Here is a 27,191-nt window from a genome sequence, read left to right as displayed (position 1 = left end):
GAGTACTGAAAGGCCACAATAAGGTGTCCCCACAGCCTTCTCTTCCAGGCTGAACAACCCTAACTCCCTCAGCCTTTCCCCTCAGTTCTTCTTCAAGGATAAAAAGTAAAGCAACTGCTTCCCTATCTGTCAGCTCTATTATCTGGCCACCAAATTCTGTTTTGCCAGGCTTACACGGTTCATTGTCATTACTTAAAAGAAAATTCTGTTTTCTTCAGGATATCACCATCAAGACCCTCCTGCTCATCTGTGCCCTCCTGTGCCGGCCAGACACCAGCCTTGGTAAGCACCAGTGCATCACCACACATCAGGGCTTAACAAAAAACCCCCTCTCTGGGCCTGGATCCCCCAAATTCTCAAGACCACTTTGCCTCACCCCATAAGCATTAAATCTCTTTGACCTTTGAACCAATTCTGGGAACACTGTCCTTGCTCAGAGCCCTACAGCCTCGTGCAGTAACAGGGAGAGCAGCAGGACAGAAGTCAGGTGAGGTGGTATCAGGTTCCCCCCAAAACACCCACTGCATTCTTAATTGCCTTCATGGGGTTTTGTACAACAGTTAAAGATATGCACTTGTTGGCTGTCGTCTTAAGATTCACTACATAATTTAGTGCTGAAGCACTAAACGCTAATTGCAACAGCCTAAAGAGGCTGACAGTGCATCATTTCTACTTCAATACACACCAAGAGCCATTTCAGTTTTCCTATGGAAAAATGTTAAATGGCATTTTTATAAACAACTTTTGCAGAGTTACCTTTCACACCACCTACAACTCACCTAAAATGAGGCACAGCCATGATCTCCATCTACTGTTAATTCTCTCAGTCAAAACACACACAAATAAGAGACTTATTGCTTGCAATAATCATGCTTACTTTACATATAAAATAGTTCAGATGTTTTGCATCATCATGATTTGATACTAAAAAAGTTCAAACAAAATATCTTTTATTTTAAACTGCATAATATGGGATGACAAATCTCAAAGGTAAGATATTCTTACCCAAGAATTTATAAATAATTTATAAAATGCATTTGTAGCTCATTGCCATAGTGAAAATGTGCTTGGGGCATTCATTCAAGAATAATACTTTGTAAGGTTTTTTTCCTTAAGGCAGAGTGGATGATTTTAGAATAAGTATTTTATTAGGTACTGCAACTGTCTTGACTTAATCGAGCTGCAAACTCAACTAACGTTCTTGTAGGCCGTCCTGCCATGCCTTTTCTAAGATAGGGCACCTCATCTTTATTCGACATCACACCAGCTATATCTAAATGAGCCCAGTGAGAGGCAGTCACAAACTCCTTCAGGAATGCAGCAGCAGTGCACGCTCCTCCAGCCCTATGGGAAGCAGAAAAATTGTGAAGTTGTGTTGTTTCTAAAGCAACACCAACACCACAAACATTACACAAATACACGGAAAGGGGCACATGACGGGTATCAGTACATCACACCTGCTGTACTTTCCAATGTTACTCAGATCTGCAAGAGGACAGTCTGTTACTTGTTTTGTGTAATGTTCAAAAAGAGGCATTCTCCAAACTCTATCTCCTGTCAAAATGCTGGCCTGAAAGAGAAAGAGTGACAGTTTTGGCAAAATTTTTTTTAACTGCATTTATAAGCCCCGGCATCATGCATGCTTATTTTTGTTTAGCTTTGATCAATCTAAAAAGTCTTCAGCCCAATATAATATTAGGTATTTGGCAATACACTGCAAACCAAAACACTGAAACCTACTTTTTAGGTACTTTAGCGTTAGTCAAAAGGCAAAATCTGAAGACTGCTTTTTTATAAATTTTTTTTTCCTGACAACACAAATCCTTCCCTTCAGAGACTTCCTTTAGCCATCACGCTTCAGCCACTCATGAGGCCTCTCTGAATTTGGTCATGCTTAACACTGAGACACAATTATCTTTTTAACATGAACTAATTACTGTCAGTAGTCCAGAGCTTATGCATACACAGTAAGTTATCATAAGATGCAGATCCTTGGGATGATGTGCGCACTGTTTACTGTATGATATGAAACCTCACTAAAGAGCTAGTAATCAATAGTCAAATTATTTTCAAATACAGTACTTAACCATTCCAATGAGATTCTAAATGGTAATAGCATACAATGACACAGATTTGCAAAAAGTAAGACTTTCAGTAATGCACTAACTTTTCAATAACACCACCTATTACTGAATTATTATTATTATGATTTAATAATAATGCAGATGGCCTACCTCATAAAGGTGAGTCCAAAGCCAAGATGAGTTTGTGAACACTCCAGTCGCAGCAGACCCCAGTGCAACATCCATGGCACCTACAGAAACACACCTTCAGGGTGATATAACCAAGGCAAAGGTGGATCTGAGCTATTCCTCTGCATCCTGACTCCTCACAGAACTTCACATTTTTAATTCCCATTATCAGTAATTTCTAAAGTCTGCAAAAACTAAAGATTTTAGTACACTTGCATTCTTAAAAGTTTAAACATTAGAACATATAATTTAAATAGGACAATAATTCATATAAATTATATTCTGTATTTCATGAAACTAGATTTTCTGTTTTCACCTTGATGTTTCTTAGCAGTATTTCTAATGTACTCAAGTAATAACAGCATCTTCCCCACCACCCCTCACCCCCAAAAATCTAAATGTTATTGTTTCCATATAGAAAATGTAAGTGAGGGGGCTTTTTCCAGTTTCAGACCTCTACTATTTTCGAGCTTATACTTTCCCATTTGTGACTTTCACTTGCACAGATTTTTGCACAGCATATGTTTAGTTTAAATGAAAGTAATCCTTATAAAAATATTAAACCATGCTTAAACCAGAGGGATTACATACATATTTATCTGCTGTCACAGAATTGCTTCTCTAATGCCAACACTCAATCCTCAGTGATATTTAAAAAAAAAAGAAGAAATAAAAAAGTCGTTTCATAAAATGGTACATCAAAGAAATTTCTGCAGGAGCTCTTCCTTGGTGCCCAAGGATCCCAAACACCAAATAATCAATAGTGGGAGTAAACTCCTTCTATCATGCCCTTTATATAGAAGTCATTTTATACATGCCAACAATCTGAAGATCAGCCTCCCTTCTGTCTATTGAAATTTTCCACACCTTTTAAACTGGTAAAACTGATGGAAAATAATTTAAAGCACTGGTAGAGAATATACTGAACGATAATTATTTTGCTTAGCATATTGATTAAGCAACACAGTGGACTCCTGTCTGAACTACTCTTCAATGTTTGCTCTCATTTCAGCTGCAGTCACTTCACCCACGACTGCTTGTTACTGCAGTTCATGAGACAGTTACACAATGCTGGTTTCAAATTCAAAATTATAACCTCATTCACATACAACTGTAGAGATGAAACAATTAAAGCACATTTTATTATGCCTGAAAGTATGCAAACTGCACATCAAATAAGAGATACTTCAGTCAAATGAATTCCTGGGAAGATGATAATGACTTTTCTGTGCTACTGTCTAGAATCAAGGAAACCTGAGCTAGCTCCCACAGTGGAAGAACAGGTGCTGGGCAGGTCAGAGCCCAGGCAGGCGCTCAGGGAGCCATTCACAAATAAGCCATTTTGGCTTCAGCACAGCCAGTCCCATATGGACCTGGCAGGATTCTTCCACAACCGCACCATTATCTCTGCACCACACAGCTCCAGGAGCTGGAAAGGCTTAGCTCAGAAATGGAAGCACTGGGAAACATGGTACAGAAACAGCAAAGTCTGCATAGGTCTTCCTGCTCTTCCTAGTTCCAGCTCCGCTGGGCAAACCCAACTTTGCCTACGTGGCTGATCAAGTGCCCTGCATGCCAATACCCTCCCCAGTCCCAGAGACGCGGTACAGCTGTACAAGTTGTTAAGCATAAACAGTGTGACCTGTTCTCCCACAACATGTAAAATCCTCTCAGTTGATTTTGAATTCAGGTTGGCTTTGTATACATAGTACAACTAACCCACAGCCCAGGTAATGAGACTAACAAAGAACTGACTTGCAAAATGAGCAGGGAAAGGAGATTGCATACCTGTTAATGTTGCAGCATTCACAATAGCCCTTGGATTAAAATTGTGGGCATAACAGAGAGCATCAGCTAACAGCAGCCTTCCTTCTGCATCTGTGTTATCTACCTTCAGGTGCAAAATTAGTAAAACAAGATTAACTACTGAAAACATCCCTTCCACCAACTTATTTTTTACATATTATCTTAAATAGCTGCCACATTGTAAATGCACTGTCACAGGCCCAAGGAACTTCAAGTAATAAAAATTTACTCAAACTAAAAATAAAAAAAAAGGAAAAAATATAGTATTGATACGCTTCTGTTTTATAAGCATAACTGTATATCTGTAGCTGAGGTCAAGTCATCCATCAGCACTGCAGCCTCCTCAGTGCTGGTGGCTCCTCAGAAGAGCTTGGAGGTGCCCCAGTAGAGCAGTGGGGGCTGGTTACCATTGCCAGAAAAGCCCCAGGAATCCCAGGGACTGCTTTGGAGCAAGCACAAAGGTCTGGCAAAGGAGAAGAGCATACCATAAAGAGGCACAGATGCATGCCTGGGAACAGTTCCCTTGTCATACTGCTTTCTCTTTGGATCTTGAAACTTCTTCCCTCCAAAAACAACAACAACAAAAAAGACATCAATAGCCCCTTTGCTCCTTTCCCCTTTCAGGGAAGATTCATCATGAATTCTGCAAGACGAATTGCGTGATATGCACTGAGCTCTGAGCACTTTCTTGCAAATTTCTTCTTGGTGTGGGAATATGTGCCCAGTCTTTTCCCTCTAAGCAGAGGGTGACTGAACTCAGTTTTGGGAGAACGACCTCAAGGAACTGGAAGGTTCAGCAAGTCAAAGGTGGCAGAATCACAGAAATCCAGACAGAGAGGAATATTAAGTCATCTACTTCTGCATGAAACCAGTGGTTTACAGCACAATGACTTTCAGTACCATTTAATATATTGGAAGAGTATGGAACAGTTTGGATTAAATATGAAATATATATCCTGGGTACTGATTTGGCAAGCTCCTTTGAACCAGCAAACACTATGACTCACAGTTCTGATTGTACAGAACAGCTTGTCAAAGTAGAGACCTTGGTTATTGCAGCAGGAAACTAATACTGTTGTGTCTTAATCCAGATAGCAGAGAAGTGTCCTGAAGGGTCTGCTGGAAGCAGTTAATGTTATTCATTCTGACTGAGAACCTATATATACGAGCATTGTAACAACCTCGTGCTATAACAAGATTTTCTAGTATGTTCAGTAGGTACCCATACTTTTCAGCCTTTCCTAGCAATTTATAAGACATGTCTAATCTCTTAAATTTATATTTATATTTGAAAGAATCCTATGATAGCAATTTCTAATTAATAACATGCTGCTTACATTTTTGAAAACAGTACATTTGTACTGCTTATCTTTTTAAAGGTCTTTTCAAACATGTACTCTGACTGCAGTCTTATAACTTGGTCGATGCAACCAATTCACTAAAAGTATACAAAATCCAACTTTCACATCCATACCTGTATTGTTTTTCCATTCTTGGCTCTAACTACGTCCCCAGGCTTGTTTGCCTTACCACTGGGCATATTTTCACAGAGGGGCGCCAAACCTCGGAGAGAAAGACAAATGCATTACTAGTTTCTTTCTCAGAGAAGATGTAGAAAAAACCCTTAGGAAAAAGCCCAAACGCCACCTTAAGAAAAACAGTACTATCCTCATCTTGATGTTATGCTCAAAATCCAAATTTTCGCGGCTACTGAAAGACACATGGCCCAGTTTCCAATCAGGGAAATTCCTCTGCATGTTGCATCACCACTCTCTCTCACCTACACCATTTTACCACTGGAATTTACTTCTACTTTACGCCCAGACAAATGAGATCAGAGGAGCAACAAATATCATCTTATGTCCTCTGTATATGAATAATTAGTCACATGTAAAGGGACTTCTTTCTTTCTGAAATAAAAAACTTCTCAGATTAACATTCTGAGCCATTCAAGCTCTGCTCATTGTAGATAAACGTTGTGTAATGTCAAGAGGGGTCCAAGGACTTGCCATAGAACTCCAACCATAAGAAGTGCAGATAAAGGGGAGCAAAAGAGGGTCAGTGTCAAAACTCCACCTATGAATGGGATAATGGATGAAACGCACTCCACCATCCCTAGGGAAAATCTACTCCTGGCACAAGGAATAAGTGAATTGCAGACCACCACTTTTCAGCAGAATTATGCACACAGACTTTTGTTCCACTGACTTAGCACTTTCCTTGGCATACTTTGAAGTGAGGAATGTCACAAGGATGCATGTTTCGTTGCCCTCTACTGGTTGAAGCATAAAAGTGACTAAAATACTAGTTTCCTGAAAGTCAAGGTTCTCGAACGTAACACTTATCCTAGAATGGATTACATGTCATCACCAGCTGGCCTTGCCACAGTTCCTGAATCAGCTCATTTAATTTTAGCTGTGCAACATTTCTGCAGAAAAAATAAGCATTGCTCCTACTTAAAAACAGTATCAGCAGACTGGGTTTTTTTGTTGGCTTTAGATTTCTGCTGAGATAGTCACCTAAGGAAACAAGAGCTGATCCATCTTCTTGTTCAGCTGTGGCAAACACTCATGGAGGTAGCTCAGCTAACTCCTTTTCAGTTTTAATATCTTTTACAGATATCCACATTCCTTCTTGTAATGAAGGATCAGAACTTCTGAAAAAAAAATTGTTGAAAATAAGTTTATTTACCATAAACTCTCACCTAAGACTAAAAATCATGCCTTCAGAATTTTAATTCAGTGTTGAAATACTTATTCAAGTAAAGCTGGTAATTTTCGATAAGCAAATAAAAACAGAAGAGAAGCAGAGCAAGGGAATGAGACAAGTCAGTCTGCAAGAGTCCATGGCATTTCTGTAAGACCGTTACCACTGCTGATACTAGGAAACGACTTTGTCAAAAAGAAATCTTGTACGATTATGATTTTTGGATTCTTACACAAACGTACTTACCAATTATGTTAAGAGGTAGATTTAAAGCTGCTGCTGTCACAATGGCTGAACAGACAGTTGCTGCCCCTCCCATATCTGCTCTCATCGCATCCATACCCGATGACGGCTTCAGTGAAATGCCACCACTGGAATAAACAGAACAAATCTTACCCAGTGCGTAGGAGTTCAAAGTTGCATACATTGATAATACTCTGTCCATTGGTGTTTTAGCACCAAATACAGTAAATATGTTTTCAAATATTCCTGCAAGACCCTAACAAGCATACTGAAAGCAAGATATCTGGGTTTTCATTTCAGATAAAATATGGCCATGAATTCTTTCCTCATAATTCAGATGCCATAAAAATCCAAGTAAAAATCCAAGCAGCAGACTAACTCAGTGATCACCAAAACAAGAACAAAATAGTACACTTGGTAAAATCAGCATACAGAAGGGGAACAGCCTGATAAATTCTTCAGAAGTTATGTGACATGCAAAGCAGTTATAAGGAACTGCCGCAAAGAATGAACTATTTTCTCTTTCCTTAAGCATGATCTAGATGTTTAGAATTGCCGTCTGTCACTGGACATATAAATTCTTCATCCAGATATTTGCTCAGGCCAAAAGAAGGAAAAAATAGCATGTTGTTTTCTTTTCTCTTGAATTTCCTTTTTCACCCCTTACAAGGCAGGAACATATCAGTTCCTATTTTGTCCAATCACTCAAGCTTATCTTCTCCACAGGAAAGGCAGCACAGTCTACTATACAGGGCAAGTTCATTGGAATGGCATTGAAGGATGTGCTGAGCAAAGAAAAAAAGCATCTCCCCATTGAACATGAATAGCAGGAAGGCATTTCGCCCCCATTTAGTCATTAAAATATAAGCATACATACCTGTCAAATGTAACTCCTTTTCCTACAAATACCAATGGGGAGTCATTTGCATTAGCACCGCCCAAATAGTGAATCTCCAGAAAGATGGGAGGTTCAGCAGAACCCTTAGCTACACTCAGGAATGCTCCCATCTGTTGTGTTGCTATCCAAGACTCCGGTCTGGAACAGAAAGATTTTTTTTTTTTTTAAGAGATCACAGTTCTTGAACATTTATACACAAACTATTAATTCCATTTTAGTTAGTTATTTCAGAAACCATAATTTAAATACAACCATGGTGACTTTTTTGTGAAACAGAAAAATACTGGCTCAAAGTTGCTGCTTGGTTTTGTTTTTTAAACCAAAACAAAAACAACAACAAACCAAACAACCACCAGTCTACACTTTCTGCGTTAGAAACATTAAACTTCCACTTGCCCATCAGGCTGTAGTCCCTGAAAGCATATGGAGCAACAACATTGCAGCAGGTTACAGTTCAGTGTTCTGCTATCAAGATAGTTAACTATAGGCAAAGCTGATTTCCCTCAATCTTCTGCTTTTCACCAAGACAGCCTCCAACACTTGCATAACCAGCTAGCACATTTCCGATGATGCACAGTAACTAGAAATGCCGAGGCATGAAGCATTAGCCGTGCAAATTCAATTGCAAGGGCTTTTACTACTCCATCTCAATCTTTTTAAAAGTTAAAAAAGTCCCAACAATAACAGCAATAAATAGAGGATTTTTAATTACCATATCCACACAAAAAAGCAAAGGTATGTATAGAAGCCATTTGGGGGAAAAACAAGAGGTATTAGAAAAAAGGTCCCTAGTATTGACCTCCATTCACTGAGTCTCCCATCAAGCTTCCTCTTTCACAGCACATGTGTCAATTAAGCAGTAACTGACTGTGTGACTAATTGACATTTAATCATTTTACTGTGTCACAGTATCTTGCTTACTCTGCAAACCAGAAGCTCACCTTCTAATCCCAAGAGTCACTTGCAGTCTGGGCACCCCTCATACCTTTTTGCCAAACATTTCCCCTGCTTTTGTCACTTGAAGCAGCAGAGTGAAAATGAGAGCCTGCTGCAGATTTTAATAGCCTGGAAAGCTTCTCACCCTATAGAGGAATAGTTTAAATTGAATGTACCTTATATGGACCTTCACGTTGCTGAAACTTCTGAGCTTCTGTTCAATATGTTCAGCAAATTTGATCGGAGTTATATAATTAGCTGGAGCCTCCATAAGGTACCGAGCGAGATTCTGACCCTCAGCGTAGGTAACACCTTTTTGCCAGGCTTCACTTTCAGCACTAAACAACACCATACAATAATCAGGATCATAAACATTTGCAAAAGTAAGATGTTGTCAGCATCCACCTGTTCTATCCTGTTAAAAAATGTGGTATCATTAATCTGGAGCAATTAAGATTGTCATAGTAATCTTACTACAAGGAATTTAGGATGATATCCAAGGTGCATCTAGTGTAGTAGCTCATCTCTGGTTCTAGTCAGAGCCAAATGCTGCACAGAAAGCTAGAAGAATCCTAGAGCAGACAGATGTAAAATTACCTAATACATTAGGTCTTGTCCTAATCCTTCCTAGTCAGAGATTGGCTTAAATCCTTAAGCACAAGGTTTAATATCCCTTCCAAAATTTGTAATCGCATTAAATAACAGCCCTGAAAGTTTGTGTTTACCATATAAAGCCTCCAATTCTGTTTTTCACGTTACTGAAATATGGTTATGTGATGAGTGCAATCTGGATCTCGTTTCAGCACACTCAACACATTTCACTAACAAATAACAGAGCAAATGTTCAAAGAACCACCTGCACAGGAAGTAGGGACATCTCTATCGTTACTTTGCAACACTTCTAGTACAAAATCTTTCATTTTACTGAGACAGAACTGAAAGGCTTATTTGCTTTAAAAGATATCACAAAGCAGAATATTAAGCTGGATTCCACCTCTCAGAAGAGCAACACAGTGAAGAAAGAATCCAGGAAGAATATAGAAACATTGCCTGGGTATGGAGGGATGGAATTAAGAAGCCAAATCTCAGCTGATGCTGAAACTGGCAAGAAGTAGGAAAGGCAACAAAAGAACTTCAACAGGTACATACATCAGCAAAAGGACGGTCAGGGATAATACAATCCCACTGCTAAACAGGGCAGGCAAACTAGTGACACCGAGATGACTGAAGTTCAATGCCTGCTTTTCATTAGTCTCAATTATTAAGGTCTGCTTCCAGAGTCCCCAGTTCTTTGGGCTTAGTAACAGTTTGGAGAAGAAAGGTACTACCCATGGCAGAGGAGGACAGACTTAGGACTGTTTAAGGAAGCTGGACATACACATGTCCTTGGCAGCAGGCAGGGTATACCTGAGAGCACTGAGGGAACTGGCTGGCTGCACTGCAAGCCTGCTCTCTTTCAGTCTGAAAGGTCATGGTTAACTGGATGTTGTCTCTGATTATTGGAAAAGGACACATCCATGCCATTCTTAAAGATGAGGATGTGGTGAACTACAAACCATTTATCCTAGACCAATCCTGTAAAAGTTTATGGAGAAAGTAATCTTGGAAGCAATTTCCAGGTACATGAAAGACAAGATGGTCACTGGGAACAGCCATTATAGATTTATTTGGGCAAATCATGCCTGATCAACTTGACTGACTGACTTGACAGACTTTAGCAAGGTTTTCATGTAGAATCCTTGCAGATTGAGAAAAAATGAACTGGAGGGGTAAATTACAGAATAGGTAAAAAACTGGAAGAACTGTTGGGCTCAGATGATAGCAGACAACAGTTGAATGATCTAGCTGGCAGTTAGTTATGTGTGGTGTTCCTCAAGGATACTGGGGCTGATACCTTCATCAACAACATGTACAGCATCGCACTACAGGGAGCAGCTGAGACTGGGAGGAGCAGGAGCTGGAGCACATGGCATATGAGGAGAAGCTAAGGGAACTGGGTTTGTTTCACCTACAGAACAACTGTTTAGCAAAGATCTAATTGCAGTCTTTCCTCTACCCTTAAACAGGGTTCATAGAGAAGATTAAGACAGACACATCTCAGAGCTGTACAGTAAGAGGGCAAGAGACAATAGGCTTAAGATTCAACAAGGGAACTTGCAGTAGGACAAAGAAAAAAAATCACCATGGGTGTAGTTAAGCACTAGGACAGATGGCCCAGTGAGGTTGTGGAATTTCCATCTCAGGAGGTATTCAAAACTGGTCTAGACAAAGGCCTGATCAACCTGACCAAGCTTTAAAGTTGTATGTAACTTCCAGGTTATCCCTAATCCAGGTTGGAGCTGGACTAGATGACCTCCAGAGGTCCTTTCCAACCTAAATTATTATATATGAAAATTACTTCCAGTGTTGTAAGTGCTTATAGGGCCATCTATGCTTTCAGGAAATGTTTATTTAATATAATCAGCTCCCAGACTATCTGCTGTGTTACTAAATGGGAAGTGGTTTACATGTATCTTACCAAGACATGCTTAAATTGAGAGCTTGTTATTTTATTTCACTAACCTCTTCATAAGGAAGGACTTGTTCCTCTATAAAGAACAAATGGGAAATACCTCTCCTCTGCGTGACAGAATATCCTACATGGCATTTCCAAAGTCCACTCCAATACAGTAAATGGGGATTAACAGAACTTTGTTCTGGAACCAAAAGCTCTGATACCACTTTCTGCTCTCAAGTAACAGTGATGTCTGTTTAGAGGCCAGAAGCACCCAAGCTTCTTGTCTTGCATTATATTCTGTGAAAGAAAATATAACAAACGAACTACGTAAAGCCTCCATCATGGCACAGTCTGGTGTCAGTTAGCATTTCCTGATTCTCAAAAGGATTTATTCATTTATGGAATCTGAAATACCTTGGCACGCAATATCAACAAAAGTCCTTTTACATCACAACTATGCCTCAAATTTTTACTTCTATTTTTATCCTGGACCTTCTTTTCCATAAAGCAGCATTTGTTTGCTTTTAACCTCAGAACACAGCGTACTAATAGAACACATGGAGCAAACACTATAAATACACTTGAGATGTAAAACACTTCAGGAAATTCAAAGGAGTAGGAAGAGTTAAGAGGGATATTGCTGCTAGCACTATTTGTCAGTTTTGTGGTTTTCTTACACACAAGCATGCACACAGTTTTATAAATTAATAAACAGATAAATAAATAGGCAAGCTTTCCTTTTGCCATCACCTTCCATGAAGCCGAGGAGTAACTACAGGTTTCTTTTTTTGCTTCAGCTCATTATATTCATGCAATCCAAGGACAGCACCTTCTGCAGCCGCTTGAGCGTCTCCACAGGGGTCTACTTCAACACAAGGGATCTCCAGATCTTGGATCTGCCTACAACCAACTGAAAAGTAGAGTACAGAACTAGTAGGCAGAGTATCACACAGAACAGCAACACAGATGTCTGAGGGCATCAAAATGACATTTCAAGGGAAAAAAAAATTAACTCAAGTTATCTAAGTTTATAAGCAAATCAATTAAAAAGATCATGCAGTAGAATAATAAAAAATGCTGATGAAGATATAATGACAAATTTTAACTAAAAATATCACTTGATGAATTGTAATGATTAAGAGATTTCACAAAAATAACAAGGAAAGTCCACAGTTGTTCTGATTCCTTTACACCAAATTAAAGCTTTACCATTCTGGAGTGCTATGAATTACGACTATCTACAGGTATCAGAAATTTGCTGTCATTTAGTTTTTTGCTAAGAATATATGACAGCTTTTTCTTCCAAATGAGTTTATATACACTTTTATAAATAAACAAACAAAAAATATTCCATGAACTCAATTTTGTACCCAAATAATTTAACAACATTTTGGCAACTGATGAGAGAACACGGGCTACCATGTTGGACACACAGCTGTCATACATGTATGACTGACCTCCAGACTCATATTATAAACTCTGCACTGAAAACTTTTTATTCTTGTTTTATACACTTAGATACAGCAGTCATCCTTGATTGAGATAGGGAGGCCTCCTCTGCCTTTGGCAGATAACTTACTGAATCATACTACTGATGTTGTGAAAGATACCAGTTTATAACACAAACATCTGTCCGTTACAAACTAAGTGGCACAAGTAAATATAAGTGCATACTTAAATACAGCATGAGCACGAAGCAAATCAGAAATGCTTTCAGGCTTCAAAATAGCTGTAATTAAACAAGTGCCTTTTCAATAGCACACTGTTTAGGAAAGTTATTTGTATAAATAACTGGAGTTACCTGTCTGCAGGTTGATTTACATGCCCTATAACTCCTTCCTCACTAAGGAAAAATTTCATTAATATCAGTGACAAGTAAATGCATTTACTAAAATGTGCAGTAGGTTTTACATTTCAAAACAAAATCATATCTAGACTCACTCGTCAAAAGTAGAACATGCTGCACCACTGCAGTAGTTCTACAGACAAAATGCTTAAGAAAATTTAAAAATAGTTAACCTGCAACAGCTGCACGAATATTTTCTTTGCCTTCATTCCAGTTCTCTTGTTCATTTACTCCAGCATTCGTCTTACCCAAGCCAACTACAACCACACTCGGGAAGTCCTAGATGAAGCCAACACATAAATGGATTCACTTTCCTCATTGTTACAGCCACAGCAGAGAGTTGTTAAAAAGACGTACCCTCCAAATCAAACCAAGCACAGTATTAAAATCCATTCAGTACTTTATGTACATTACACACATTTCTATGTTGACTGCCACTGTCTCGCACTCCCAATCATTTGCTGCAGGCAAACCAGTTGTTCTGTTGTCCACTTAGTAGTTAATTATATGTATTGCAGCAGATGGGGCTTTACGCTCACCACATAGAAGTATCAAGTTTGCTAAGGGCAAGTCTAAGAGTCCTCTGAAAACGGATCCAGCTTTCCAGCTGCAACAAAGGCCAGAATTGAGCTGGAGAAGTGTAACTTTTTTTGACGCAGTACTACGTTCAAGGAAATAAAATCACTCCAAAGGCTAAGCCTATTAGCTCAGCTCAGAAGCTGGGCTGGCATGATTTGCCAGGTAACAAACCAAAGCTGCACAGAGGTACGCAGCTCCAGAACTCAGGAAAGCAATGTAGCACAGCAGACTAAATGCTTGCTTTATAAGAGGCAAGTGGAAAGCAAAAAGGAAGAAATAATGAATATAAAGGAGCCTTAAGAATGAAGTAAAATTTGTATAACACTCAAGGTTATACATGTGAACAGATTTCCCATTACTCTGAAGAAAAATGAAGTTAATCTTGGGCTTTCCCTTCCATCACAAATAGCTGCTCTGTCAGACCGTAACAATCAGCTTTCAAACTGCTACTCCTCAGTTAAGTCTTTCAGTCCACAAGATGCTAAAACTAGCATCAGCTTTCCAGAAAGACAGCGTTTTTTCCAAGTGAATTCAAGTTAACTTTTTTTTTAGTTATCATTATTTTACACACTTAGAAGGACCATAAGGCCAAATTCTACTGCCTTCTCTTGCAGAGATTTGCTACTCACTTCATACTGTATGCAGACCTGGGATAATGCAACCTTCAGCAGACTCAACCTCCATGAGATTTCTGAAATGAGCAGATGTCTGGGGTCTCTGCACAGGAATTTATACGTGGTAGGCAGTACTCACAAATTGATTTATTTAAAATCATTTAAATAGCCCTAACATAAGATTCACACCTAGACAGACAGCTAGTGTCATGTCACCTGTCTGCCTGGCCTCTAGCTACTACTCCAAAAAGGCACAAATTGTACCATATTTGCCTGCTCCATGCAGATGCATTAGATGTATCAGGGCTTCCCTAATGGCACCAAAAGCTTGAGACTTCAAGCAGATGAATCCCCATCCCATACCCTTGTGATATATCATGTCTGTGCAGACAAAAGTCCTGCTTGAAGAACAGTTCCATGTCTTGTTTTCAGAGGTTTCAAGCACATGACTTTAAAACCTCTGTTAAAGCCTATGATGGGACTACCTTGGGTTAGAACTGTCACATCTGGAAGGTCTTTGCCCGTATCAGTACATACTCGTGCACTCACTCCTCCTGAACACAGATGGCACAGTATAAGTCTGATCCAAAGCTGCTGTGCTTCAGCTCATTCAGTAAGCGTTACTCAGAGCACACCACCTTTGGAGCAGACTCGTTTACAGCTTCTCAACTTTCAGCACAGTGGAGGGTGTGCAGGATGGTGCAAAGGGGCACGCAAACATGGGGAGTGCACAACAGGAGGTTTCAGTAAGAACCCCATCTTTTTTTGAGGGATGAGGCAAGGAAGAAGAGCAGAGCATTTATACACACACAGCAGCGAACTTGGCTTAAAATAAGATGTACAGGCAAACCTCACACATTAATTAACTTTCACATGAAAATCCAAAGGTCATACCTGATGCAAACCATGGAATATGCGTGTTTTGCCTTTCTTCAAAGGTGGCCCACATCTAGGACACAAAAAGATTTCTCAATAAAGTGGTCCTTATTGGTGATAGATCTTACAGTACTAGTTCACTCCACAACCACACAGCGCTCCTCAACACTGTACTGGGACACTTGGCTCAACCCCAATTAAGAGGAAAGTGCAGTTCCCACAAACACTCTGCATCTGTTTCCCCAGTGCTTGGTTTTTCCCCAGGAGTTGCCCTCCAAGCTGCTCGGCCTGGCAGAAGCAAATACCAGCCTGAGAAGCAGTATACATACAAACACTAACAATTATAAAAATAATCATTCTTATTAGCATTTATAGGTACTTAATTGATTACAGAAGCTTATCATACACTTACACAGAGAGAAGTTCTCTCAGCTTTCCAGACACAAGTCTATTGAAAGCATCTCCTGCACTAGTGAACTGGGCAGCATCTTCATCCTTTTCACTTGAGTAGATTCCCAGAACAAGACCCTAAAAAAAGGGGTGCACGTTAACGTAAACAACACGAAATTTAGAGACCCACCTGAAAAACAATAAACACGCTGCTCAAACCGTAGGTACTGCTGTATATATTCATCTCAGTTTATGTAATTATCTAACGTGATGCTCAGAGCAACACTTTGTAAACAGGGACAAGCTCCAACTACTTGTAAAAGAAATGTGATACGGTATAACTACAGTTATAATCGTAGTGCCTACCACGTAGGGACAAAAACCTCTTTCCAACTCTAAGTACGCCAAGGGCTTTTTCTCCTCCCCCCCCGCCCCCCCACCCTGGCCAATCTCCAGCCGCGGGCCGGGGCGGGGGGGAACGGGCGACCTCGGAGCCGGGTAGGCTCGGCCGTGGGCTGCGGGGCCGAGCGAGAGGAAGGGCCGCCCCACGCCGCCTCCTCCCGCCCAGGTTCGCCCCAAGCGAGGGGGAAGCCTCCCCCGCCGCCCCTCACCTTCCCGCCCGCCCCGCGGCTGTAGCCCCGCGGCGAGGGCTCCTCTGCCGAGCAGCTGCAGGCCAGGGGCAGAGCCCGGCTGAGGCGGCGCGCGGCCGCCCGCCGCACCCAGGGCAGCAGCATGGCGGGCACGGCGGCAGGGGGGAAGGCGGGCGCGCTGATGGCCTCATCACTCGGCGTCGGGAGGGGCGGTGCCCGCGGCGGGGCGGGGCGGGCCGCGATGGAGGGCGGGGCGCGGGCCGCGGTCCCTGGGCTGGCGGGGTGGCGTGTGGTTGCTCAGTCGAGTACGAGTTGGTGTCGCAAGGAATGGGGAGCGACTCGGTCCCACAGTGGGTTTTTGTCGTTCGCCCCCCACCCCACCCCGTGGTATGCTCTAGGTAAGTACTGGCACGTGCTGCTGAGGATAGAGCCGTAGAATCATTAAGGTTGGAAAAGACCTCTAGGATCAAGTCCAACCATCAACCCAACGCCACCGTGCCGCCTAAACCATGTCCCGAAATGCCACATCTACATGTCTTTTGAACACCTCCAGGGATGGCAACCCTACCACCTCCCTGGGCAGCCTGTTCCAATGTCTGACCACTCTTGCAGAGAATAAATGTTTCCTAATATCCAAACTAAACCTCCCCTGATGCAACTTCAGGCCATTTCCTCCCGTCCTACGGCCAGTAAGCTGGGAGAAGAGACCACCCACCTGACCACAGCCTCCTTTCAGGTAGTTGTGGAGAGCGATAAGGTCTCCCCTCAGCCTCCTCCAGGCTAAACAACCCCAGTTCCCTCAGCCGCTCAGCAGGCAAGTGCAGGACAACGAGAGAATCAGGCCCACCCAGCATGGGTTTATGAACGGCAGGTCCTGCCTGACCAACCTGATCTCTTTCTGTAACCAGGTGACCGACCTAGTGGGTGAGGGAAAGCCTCTGGATGAAACTTCTCTTGTGCACTCATCACACTTAAAAAAAAAAAAGCCCTGGTATGCATACAGTGCATTTAATTTGCATATTGAATATTAAAATGCAAATGGTTTACGAAAAAATAATCAAATCTTTATTGCAAATGCAAAGACAACAAATTTACATAATGATGTAAAGTAAGGACCATAAGGATGGTAGTTTGCTTGTATAATACCATGCCTGTCTAGGTAGACTTGATTAGGTTCTAAGAGAAAGCAGTAACAATCCCAGAGTGAAATTAAAAAAAAAACGTGGTAAGCAAGAATAAAAGACCAACGCAAATGACCATGGTTATATTTCATCAGGAAAAGTCACACCGGAATACTGGGTCATCAGTGTAACACCAGAAGTAGATTTCAGCATCTCTAACAAAAGCACTGTACCTAAAAAAAATATTGGGAGATTGCTGACATTTATTGCATCATCAGTATGAAAAGCCAGAGTTTCAGTGGCACTGAACATGCACTGGATTTTAATGCCAAGTGATCTTGATTTTTTTTTTGTTTCTTTTTTCTTTTTTTTTTTTTTTTCAGAAATGTGAAACAGGTTATAAGTAATTTGCCTTTATATGTGAGAACCTGACACCTTACAACACTATAACAATTAGCTTGTTTTTCCATATATCTGTAACAGAACTTACACTGTTAGATCAGCAGAACACAATGAAGAAGCGTAGCTGGGGCTGTTCTTCTCTAACAGTATATTGCAGTTCCCACCCTACCGCTTCTTCCATTAAGTGGTACATGGAAAATAACATGTCTCATTAAGGACAGCAGCACTCAAGAGACAATGACTGAGGGAAATTGCATCCATTTTGATTTGTCTTGGAAAATTACATTTTTTAACATTAAATCATAACATTTAAAGAATCAAAGTGGTAATTACTTTTTAGCTTCATTTATTTTGGACAGGCTCTTAGATACAATGAATAGTTTCTTCATTCTTTGAAGAACAACTCCATAGCTTCTCTACATCCTGCGCAGAGCTTCTATTTATTCTGCACATACAAATTAAGTGGGTATTTTCAGGGTATATGAAGTTGCCTTTAATTTTATGAAAAGGTAGGATTTGACCCATAATCTCTTCAAAGTTCTGGGCAGATACTGCTCATAAATGTTCTCACTTGAGGTTTCAAATCTTCCAAAGTAAAAAGTATCCCCAAAGAGGTCTTTATTTCCACATGTTGAGCACGCAACTAATCAGATACACTATGTGAAGTAAAACTAACATGAAAACGTGTAAATAAAATACATCAAGTTCACTTATATCAAGTTCCACATTTTTTGAAAATATTTTATGATGTCCAAGGGAAAGCTGAAAAGTTCTAAGTGATAGGCTTACCTGTTCTTCACCTTAAGGTGTGCTTTGTAATTGTACATCCTAACAATGTGTGATTGCATTTAACTTTTTTCCCAAGACAAAATTTCCCAGGGCAAATATTCTATGCCTTGTCCCCTCGGTGTGTCTTAGCAGTGCTTAAACTGAGCCAACCTGTGCAGTTGAAAGGTTAATGTAGCCTTATATCTGTTTTGTTCAGTTCCATTCATGCATGGTAATACTTCTGTTCACTCTGAAGTGAACTGAAAATACTGTTTTCTCACAAGACAGCCATTGGGTGATAATGTTATTTGGCCATTCAACTCAGGCAGCTACAATATCCCACGATAATACCCCATACATCTGCTGCGAGAAATCTTTTGGACCATCACTGCAGAGTATGCTTCATTGTTGAATATATTTAAAACAAGAAATTAAAAAGCTGATCAGCCCAGCTATCCCTCTTTAGACTTATTCAGTGTACTCCAATGGTTCTTTCAGAGATACTGTAACCTATCCTGGAATCCAGTCCAACAAATCTTTAATCTTGTCCTTAACTAAGTAGTCCCATGGCTCTTACTCAGTAACCATTTTGGAGGGAAATTTGGGGGGCATCAAGCAGTTCATTAGCAGTATAAAAACTGTGTTGTAATATATGGATCTTAGTACTACTGAAAAGCATTTCCAAAGCAATCGCTTTATATGGAGGATTTTAAAATCTGCTTCCTTTTCACTTCCTAAAGAGAATTATACTGAGTAAAGGCTAAGTTAAGCGTTACAATATAATTGTTTCTGTACAACCACTACTTCTAAATTGTACATTCATAGAACAATTACAAATGACAAATATTTCAGTTTCTGCTTGTGCAATTATACTGCACGTGAAGGTCTTCTATTTCTGAGCCACTCAGAATTTTCTGGGAGGTGAAGGTTGTGGTACCACAGAGGCCCTTGTGGACAGTTTTCTGGACAGCAGTGTGCCGTCACCATCTCAGGCAGCTTCATTGGCTTGCTGCCTACCCATGCACTAGGTATCACACCGTCTTCCTCGAGTCATGGCCCAGGGTAGAGACTGAGTGAAAGCACCAGTAAGATTAGAAGAATGGTGAAGTGGATTATATGAATTAGGAATCACTTTTTCTGCCTTACTGAGCCTTCTTTATGCTAAAACTGTACCAGGACTCTAGACTCCCCAAAACTTTCCAGCTGTCTCTTAAATTTTTATGGGACAGTTAAAAAAAAATTAGTGCTCCTAAAAAAAAATTGGCTAGCACTGACTTGAGGAGGACAAATTTGTAGGGCCTATTGCAGAAGCGCCCTCAGAAATTTCTGCTTCACTCATAATCCTGCTAAACTTGCAGGGTCAAAACCAGAGGTGGTACAGGCTACAGTACCAAACAGTGCTCATTACATCTGTAGGTTGAGATTCCTCTGAAACTAGGCCACTGACTGCCAAATGTCTGCTGGTCTTGCTGCGTATGTGCTGAAGAGGACGTAAATAAATGTCATTTCTTACCTCTCACAGAGCTTGCACATACACTGCTGGAGCATTTAGTGAACATAGTGATTTGAGTCCGCTGTTTAAATTAAGAGTACTTTGAGTAGAGTTTCATAACAGCAAAACTGATTTTATAAGAATACCAAATGGAAGTGGAATTTACTCCATAAAACATCTGTTTTCATTGGTCTTTAGATGAAAACAAAGTAAAAAGAGCATGGAAACTAAGTATTTGGGCCAAAGATATTAAACTCAAAGGCTTAAACTGAGTTATAATTCCTTTTTTAAATGTCTAAAGAAGTGGCCTAATAAGCAAACATGTTGAATATCAACTTATTCTAGCAACATTCTTTACTGAGTGTTCTGCACATTTCAGTGATAAAACTAGCAATTTGGGTACATAAAAGGTGGGTTTAGGCACTCTTGAAAATACCTGACCCTTGCAATACTATTTTTGTGAAGAGGTCTTTTCAAATAAAAAATAAGATATTTTTGTATAACTTGACATGTTCTTAAAATGCTTTGAATTCCTTTTCTAAAAAAATTCAAAGAGCTTTTCACAAAAATAGAGTTACACAACCCAGTGGTCTGATGAAGAGTGAGTGACTGCAAAATAATATCTTTAATTTAGATGATAACTTCTTTCATTCATTTGAAGTCATTCTTCAGTGATGTGTAGGTTCTGTTGCTAAAAGGTTAGTATATGTTCACTATAGTAGTCAAACTCTAAAAAGGACATGCTTAATGGCATATTCTTTTTTCTGAAACAGTCATTACTCATGACCCAAGAACTGGTCGAATGCCTGTCAAAGTTATGGTACTTCCTAACAAAGTAACTTTTCCATCCATTTAACCATATTTATTCATTTTAAATGTGTTTCATCATACATTGCTTCTACTTGATTTCAGATAGACATAAGAATTAACAGGGTTCTGAAGACAATTGATCTGTCTGATCATTATTTTCCAGGTTATCTAGAAGCACTCTTAGATTCTGTTTACTTCCAGAAGCTGCAATGAAACCTTCATCTTGCAGCTAATAGTTTTTTTCATAGTCTACTAGCATCCCATAAACTTTATTTCTTTCACTTCTTTAATTTCTGTTTCAAAAACATTTCACACATACTTAGCCTGTGCTTAGCCTCACAGATGATGTTTTCTTTTTCAATGCAGTATAACATCATCAAACATATCTTACATGCCCCTCTCAATGTTTTCCAGATAATTCTGTGAAGGTAATTGGCAAATGTTCATCCTTTCTGTTCTGAAATAACCTTATAGCATCAAAGATTTGTGATGAACATATTTTCTTTCTAAAGAAAGAAGTCACTTGGTTTTGATGCAATAATATTTCACCTAAGTTTCCTAAAATATCTCAAAATGTTAATTTTCTGAAAACTGCAAACAGCATATATTCACTGCAGATATTGGTCAGTTTTGAGAGAATTATATTTGTAGCACTTGTTTTTCCCACTTTCCCACACATGTTACTTGCTGATATTGTAGACTGACGTCTTTACTCATGTTTATACCAAAATCATTCATCCAAATCAAAAGCTGAAGAGCCAGGAAGCTGTTTCTATCCCAACAGTTCACCACAGTAGTTTTGTGTATATCTATTAGTACATGATATCTTCTGCTGTAACATTTGCTTCTTCTGTTTTAGTCTTAATTTTAGGGAAAGGAATCCCACTAATGGCTATCAGCAGCAAATTTACTGCAGATGCTGTGGCACTTGCCACACAAATCCAAAAACAGTCTTCAAACCGTTCTTCTAAGATAACGAATTGAAAGACATTTTCCCGAAAATTGGCAATTCTTTCTGTGAGGTGATGAAGTTTCACAGCAGCCATAAAGCTGGTTACTGCAAGTACTATAAATCCACCTGCAACAAAAGGAAAGAAGTATTCACCGTTGTTGCCAAAACAAGAGAGACATTTCGGCTGTGCTTCAGAAGGCTTACTGAATACCACAGTGAGCATTATACAGAGTAGGGTAGACTTAGGCATGGTTTAAACACCTTCAAAATGCTTAGTCTTTATTGTATGGCCAAATACCATACCAGTATTTGTCATAAAGCCCTTTTATCAGTGATACAGAGCCTAAAGACTGGCACTCATAGCTCCTATAAGAAGTTGACTGGACACAAGCCAAGATGGCATCTGACAGTTCTATTTTGATAGATGAGAATTCACTGCTAACTTCATTTTACTCACAAGTATTTAAGTTGAGGAGATATTTAGTAAGGCAAGAGAATGAACTTCTAACGTTTTGTGTGAATGTGACTGGTGAAAAATACTGGTAAAAGATTTTACCTGCAAGGAAATTCCAAAGGCATACTCCTGCTGGACCTTTAATAGCCCGGTAAGGAACTTTTATTGCGTTAAGAATGCAGAATCCAAAACTGACCAAAGAAAAGAAAATGGCCACACAGAGGAACATTATGATCATCACGTGCAGGCCTGTATTCAGCTTTTTCACCATGTGTGGGAAAACTGTCAAGAAACAAAAAAATAATCTATTCAGCATGTATTTTTTCTTGACAACAGTAAACATCGCACTGTGCTGGTACTACAAACTTAAATTACACTTAAATTACACTTATTTTTTGCAAAGGTGATCAGTTCAGGTAGTTACACACATCTTAGTTCATGATGATTTATTTGTCACTACATCAGACAAACCTGAGGTATTCTACTACAGGAATAATCCCTTACACAGGGTCTGTGAATGAAGCTTCAGACTTAAGTCCTGTTTTATTTCTCTAGTTGTGTAAATGTCTTTATCTCTGCTGCTGTATCGCCTGCTGCATTCTTTTCTGTCTCTTTTTCACCTATGCTCTCCATTCCAAACTCCTTTTTTTGAGCTTCCCATTCCTGTCCCATGCTTTTAGTCTCATCCCTTTGAAGTCCGATAGTCCCAGGTTCCTTGTCCAGCCCCCTGCTGCCTAAAATAGTATCACTCTTTTCTGTGATTATTTTCTCATATTATTCTTATTATTCTTCTTTCTCTCTCTTCCTTTTTTTAATACTGGCTCCAGTGAGATCTATTTTGATTTCATACTTCCTAATCCCACAGGTATCCACTTTCAGATGCTCTTCCTGGTTTCTCATCTAGTGCTTATGGCTCCTTTATGCTCTTCTGGGTATCTGGCAGTATTTTAGTTACAGCCGTAGGATGTTTGTAGAGTGTCGCAGTGGGGTGGGCTTTAGGTGAAGTGCTCACATGTTTTGCTATAGGCACAAGCTCTTCCTCAGCAGCCTGTCGCTTGCCTGTCCCTAAAGAATGGTAAATTTCTTGGTTTTGTCTTCACAGATGGAGTTACTCCGTTGGAGGGGCAGACTGGCCAGCAGCAGGGAAGTGTGGGGCCCCTGAGTATTCAGTTTATCCTGCAGCCCTTTGGTAACAGAATCAGAAGAAATGTGAGTAGGGGATTGTAGGTGACTTGCTGACTGACAGGAAAGAGAAGCTCATTGAGAAGAACCCTAAAATGCAAGCTGATCGAGAAGAGCCCTTCAGGTAGCGTACCACTGCATACTCATACATGTTTCGAAGAACTAACTGCCTAATTACTAAAAAGTTACAAAAAATTTATATTTAACTAAAAAGTTACATTTTATTATAAACAAATAAATAGATTGCTTCCTGTGCTGCATAACTAAAAAAAATCTAAACAAGCCACAAAAAAAATAGGCAGCAGTAACTGGTAGGTGCCACAGTGAATATCAGGCATACAATTTGGTCATCATGGCGTGACAGAATTCTGGTAGATTATGTAGAAATCTTCATACTGTCCAAATTCCATACCAAAATCAATGATTCAACAGTTCTGCCTTTTCAGTAGCTCATTCTAGGGTTGTAGTTGGGCCTGGTGTACAAGGGAGCCACAAGAAGACACTCCAACAACAAGAAGAAAGGAAGTAAGTAAATGAGAATCAGAAGCATATATGAGAAATGGGAAACCAGAAACTAGCTTGCTTTCTTACCGGAAAATAACTGGCTGTGTAACAACAAGGCACATGGAGTTTAGCCTTCTTACAAACCAGCAGAGTTTTTAGGGTGGTTGTAAGGATTCTCTTGACTCTTTTCTGAGGGTCTCAGCCAAGTCCCAAAGACATGACCCATGAGCCTGGCTTAGTACGCAGAAATAAGAATCCTCAGGAAGGATATTGCCACGCTATGTATGGGACAACTCCAGAAGAATCAGCTGGAGGCCAGATGATACGCCTTGAGGAGTCTAAAATGGCACTGGACACCTATTATGGCAACGGAATCATGCCGTCACTGCCCTAGTTAAAAGACAGTGTGCCAGCTGCAAGCCGGCTCTAGTGAATGTTAACGCAGTGAAAGGTGATGTACTAATAACTGTAAATTATTGCAATTCGGAATTCCAGAGTGTCAGAGCTACCGTAGTACTGCAGCGTATGAGGTGCTAGCTTTCTGTCTTGCTCTGTGCTGCCCATGCAGTCCATTTACACTAACACGTTTCCCAAGAAAAGTCTCCCATGTCTTGCTCCCCGGTACATTCAGAATGCTTGGAGATTGAGGGGGTCATTCAAAGCAAAAAAAAGTCAAGTCAGACCCAGAACCCCCAAAAGTCCTGCTGACCATTGTGCAAAAGCGTTTAACAGGTTTGTATATTATCATGATACCATTTTGAAACCAATATTGTGGAAGTATCAAACCTGATAGAGGGAAAATCTTTGGGACACTTATTTACCTAGAAGCATGGTTGTGCCCACTGCACTTAATTACCCAATTTTACAGTTCTAACAGGGAGAATTCTTACAAGCTTCCGTGAGAGCTTTGCTCGTCTATGAGTATAGGATCATGTCCTCCAAATACGTATCGATGCAGTCCAGAGTGATGGACGAACGTTAGGCCCTCCTCTCAGGTTACACAGTAAATAATAAGAAAGTTTATTACAGAATCCAGAAAGTTGCACAGATATTTAAAGGGGATAGGCTACTTTTTTCCTCATTATCTCTGACAGGACAGGGTGAAAGAACTGGGACTGTATTTCTGAATGCCCTGAAGAGAGGCAGGGCAGAGCTGGCAGAGCTTGGACCTGGTGGTCCAAGACAGAGCATTTGAGCATGACTGCTGTGTCCATGTCATGAAGATGCAGCGGCAATCAGAGCTTGAACAGAACTTGGTTATTGTAAAAGTGGCTAGTCCAAATTCATCCCAGCTCAATAACTGGTCATGCTGATCTACGCTGAGGTTGCTCTGGTTCTCTTCTCCATTCACTCTGAAGTCCCACAGTCCTGCCTTCCTTTGAGTTTTTATAGTGGTGCCCACCCAGTTATGTAGGCTGCCATGATCCTATGGGAAACAAATGGGGTTTTTTGGCAGGTTAATTTTTTGGGCAGCCTAACTTCCTGAACTACCTCACCACCACAACTACCAAAGCCATTGCAAAGGCTGGGGCAGGACAGCATTGCTGTGGGCCAGGGAGAGGGTGAAACCGCAGCAGCTTCAACTCATCTTGGTTTAAGTTGCAGTGGGTCTGCACACTGAACTAAAATTCTTCAATGCAAAGTATCGTTTTCACTAGAGCACAGGATGTGTGAAAACTGGAAATCATCCAAAGTACGGACCAACATCTGAGTGCTTTTGAGGCCTCAAGGAAATCTTTTAAAGGAATAAATTTATAAGAGTTTCTACGTCTTTTAAGAGTTGAATGATTTTTTCTCTCCAAAGTTACCAGAAAAGAAGGTGAAATTTTCTTCAACATGTTAATAAAATTATGAGTATCTGCTATGGCAGACATCGGCATTACGACAGCTAGAGAAGTGTGGCTGGCTAAATAAGTCTTTACTTCTTAAAAAAAAAAAAAGGAAGAGCTCAACAGGGGAGGCAAGGACAGGTGCACAGAGAGATTGTGCAGCAACACGTGGCATGGGAAAGAGTCTGTCAAGGAGAAAGTATGGTTTACAGGGTCATCTCCAAATGACTCACTCCCTTCACAAGACTAAAAGGAAACCCTCAGTCTAGCCCTAGGTATTTTTTTCCCATCTTGATTCCAGGATTACAGAACATAACTGGAAGAAAAAAGCTAGCCTGAAATGGTAGAGATTTTACATTCGTATTCAGATCCCAAACCACAAACACCACAAGTCAGCCACAAACATATATTTAATAATAATAATTTGCATCCTCTAAGTCCTATAAAGAAAAAGAATAGAGTGCTTTTGAAGTTGAACTAGACGTTAGGCAAAAGAGTCAACCAAAATCGTACTTACTTGTGAATTTGGAACGCCGCCCACCCAACCCACACTGGCGTATTTTGCCACCCTGAAAGAGTCCATAGTAAATTTCTCCAATGAACTTGACCAGTTCTGGATCCGTGGCATTGACCAAATCAGCTCCTGTTTTGCAAAGGATCTTTCCAGTCATCCACTTTGGGGTCCCCATTGCAACAACAATCAAGATGAAAGACACAAAACTTATTAGAGAAGCCAAGGCAAATAAAGTCTTTCTAAAACAGCCAGGCATCCTAGTGGTTTCAGGGAATCATCTCCAAGGCCTTTCCGCAGCAGTCAGGCACGTTTCCTGTTTTTTCTTATGCTCTGAAATCTGCAAACGAATTTCAAAGCACATCGCATGGTATTTTGATGTTTCAGAAATTAATCTGTATGATTAAAAATCAAGTCCAAAACCATGTTTTGCTGCAACAACGTCCTGAGATGGTTGCAAGTAACAGCTTCGTTAGACAGTAGGGCAGTGATGCTTGTTTCTGCAGAAGGTAATCCTATCTCTATTGCCTGGCTAATGTTTCACCATCTAATTGTTCTGCTCAAATGACATCAAGTTCCTTACCATAATAGCACGGGAAGAAAATTAGGAGCAGAAACGTGGGTGGATGTCTGTGTGCAAGGGACAGAGCACTAAATCTGCGCCCTTCGATCCAGCTGCTCGGGGCGGCAGCGGGCGGCCTGAGGCGAGCGACGGGCGCCCTCCGGGAGCGGGGGGCAAAGCCGGCCGCCACCGCCTGCTTCTGCCGTCACGGCTGGCCCGGCCCGGCCCGGCCCGGCCCGGCGGGGACCTTTGCGCCTGCTAATTAATTCGCATGTAATTAATTAGCGCGGGGGCTCGGGGGGCCGCCTCGGGCCGGAGCCATGCGGGGGGTGGGGGCCCGCCGGAGCGTGACACCGCCGCCCCGGCGCCCC

The 27,191-nt window shown here is 40.6% G+C and overlaps 2 protein-coding genes across 3 annotated transcripts; both read right to left on the bottom strand.

Annotated features, from left to right (window-relative positions):
• Positions 1-933: 933 nt before the first annotated feature.
• LAP3 (leucine aminopeptidase 3) lies at positions 934-16,410 on the bottom strand. The gene is made up of 13 exons (XM_064449203.1): positions 16,255-16,410; positions 15,666-15,781; positions 15,272-15,326; positions 13,358-13,463; positions 12,089-12,248; positions 9,018-9,179; positions 7,885-8,043; positions 7,011-7,135; positions 5,533-5,621; positions 4,041-4,143; positions 2,235-2,314; positions 1,458-1,570; positions 934-1,344 (listed from the first exon to the last, which is right to left on the bottom strand). The coding sequence occupies exons 1-13, from the start codon at positions 16,375-16,377 to the stop codon at positions 1,149-1,151; spliced, it is 1,587 nt and encodes a 528-aa protein (XP_064305273.1). The 5' UTR covers positions 16,378-16,410; the 3' UTR covers positions 934-1,148.
• Positions 16,411-20,856: 4,446 nt separating this feature from the next.
• Positions 20,857-27,187, bottom strand: CLRN2 (clarin 2). Of its 2 annotated transcripts, XM_064449205.1 has the most exons (4): positions 26,842-27,184; positions 26,265-26,421; positions 22,335-22,514; positions 20,857-21,904 (listed from the first exon to the last, which is right to left on the bottom strand). In XM_064449205.1, exons 1-4 carry the CDS (start codon positions 26,842-26,844, stop codon positions 21,639-21,641), a joined length of 606 nt encoding a protein of 201 aa, XP_064305275.1. In that variant the 5' UTR covers positions 26,845-27,184; the 3' UTR covers positions 20,857-21,638. The 2 variants fall into 2 exon arrangements, with proteins under 2 accessions (XP_064305275.1, XP_009503045.2); XM_009504750.2 differs by having other exon boundaries at positions 26,265-27,187.
• Between the last annotated feature and the right edge of the window lie 4 nt (positions 27,188-27,191).

This window comes from Phalacrocorax carbo, chromosome 4 (genome assembly GCF_963921805.1).
Source record: "Phalacrocorax carbo chromosome 4, bPhaCar2.1, whole genome shotgun sequence".
In the NCBI taxonomy this organism is placed as follows: domain Eukaryota; kingdom Metazoa; phylum Chordata; class Aves; order Suliformes; family Phalacrocoracidae; genus Phalacrocorax; species Phalacrocorax carbo.
Note: the sequence above shows the minus strand (reverse complement) of the source record. Positions and strands in the feature narration are given on the sequence as shown.

Coding starts and splice junctions, on each gene's coding strand:
- CLRN2 (XM_009504750.2), bottom strand. CDS start 26,517: ATGCCTGGCTGTTTTAGAAAGACTTTATTTGCCTTGGCTTCTCTAATA. Junction 22,515..26,264: donor GCGGCGTTCCAAATTCACAA/GTAAGTACGATT, acceptor GTTTCTTGACAG/TTTTCCCACACATGGTGAAA. Junction 21,905..22,334: donor CCTTTGGAATTTCCTTGCAG/GTAAAATCTTTT, acceptor CTTTTGTTGCAG/GTGGATTTATAGTACTTGCA.
- LAP3 (XM_064449203.1), bottom strand. CDS start 16,377: ATGCTGCTGCCCTGGGTGCGGCGGGCGGCCGCGCGCCGCCTCAGCCGG. Junction 15,782..16,254: donor GCCGCGGGGCGGGCGGGAAG/GTGAGGGGCGGC, acceptor CCCTTTTTTTAG/GGTCTTGTTCTGGGAATCTA. Junction 5,622..7,010: donor TCTACCTCTTAACATAATTG/GTAAGTACGTTT, acceptor TTTCTCTCCGAG/GTTTGGCGCCCCTCTGTGAA.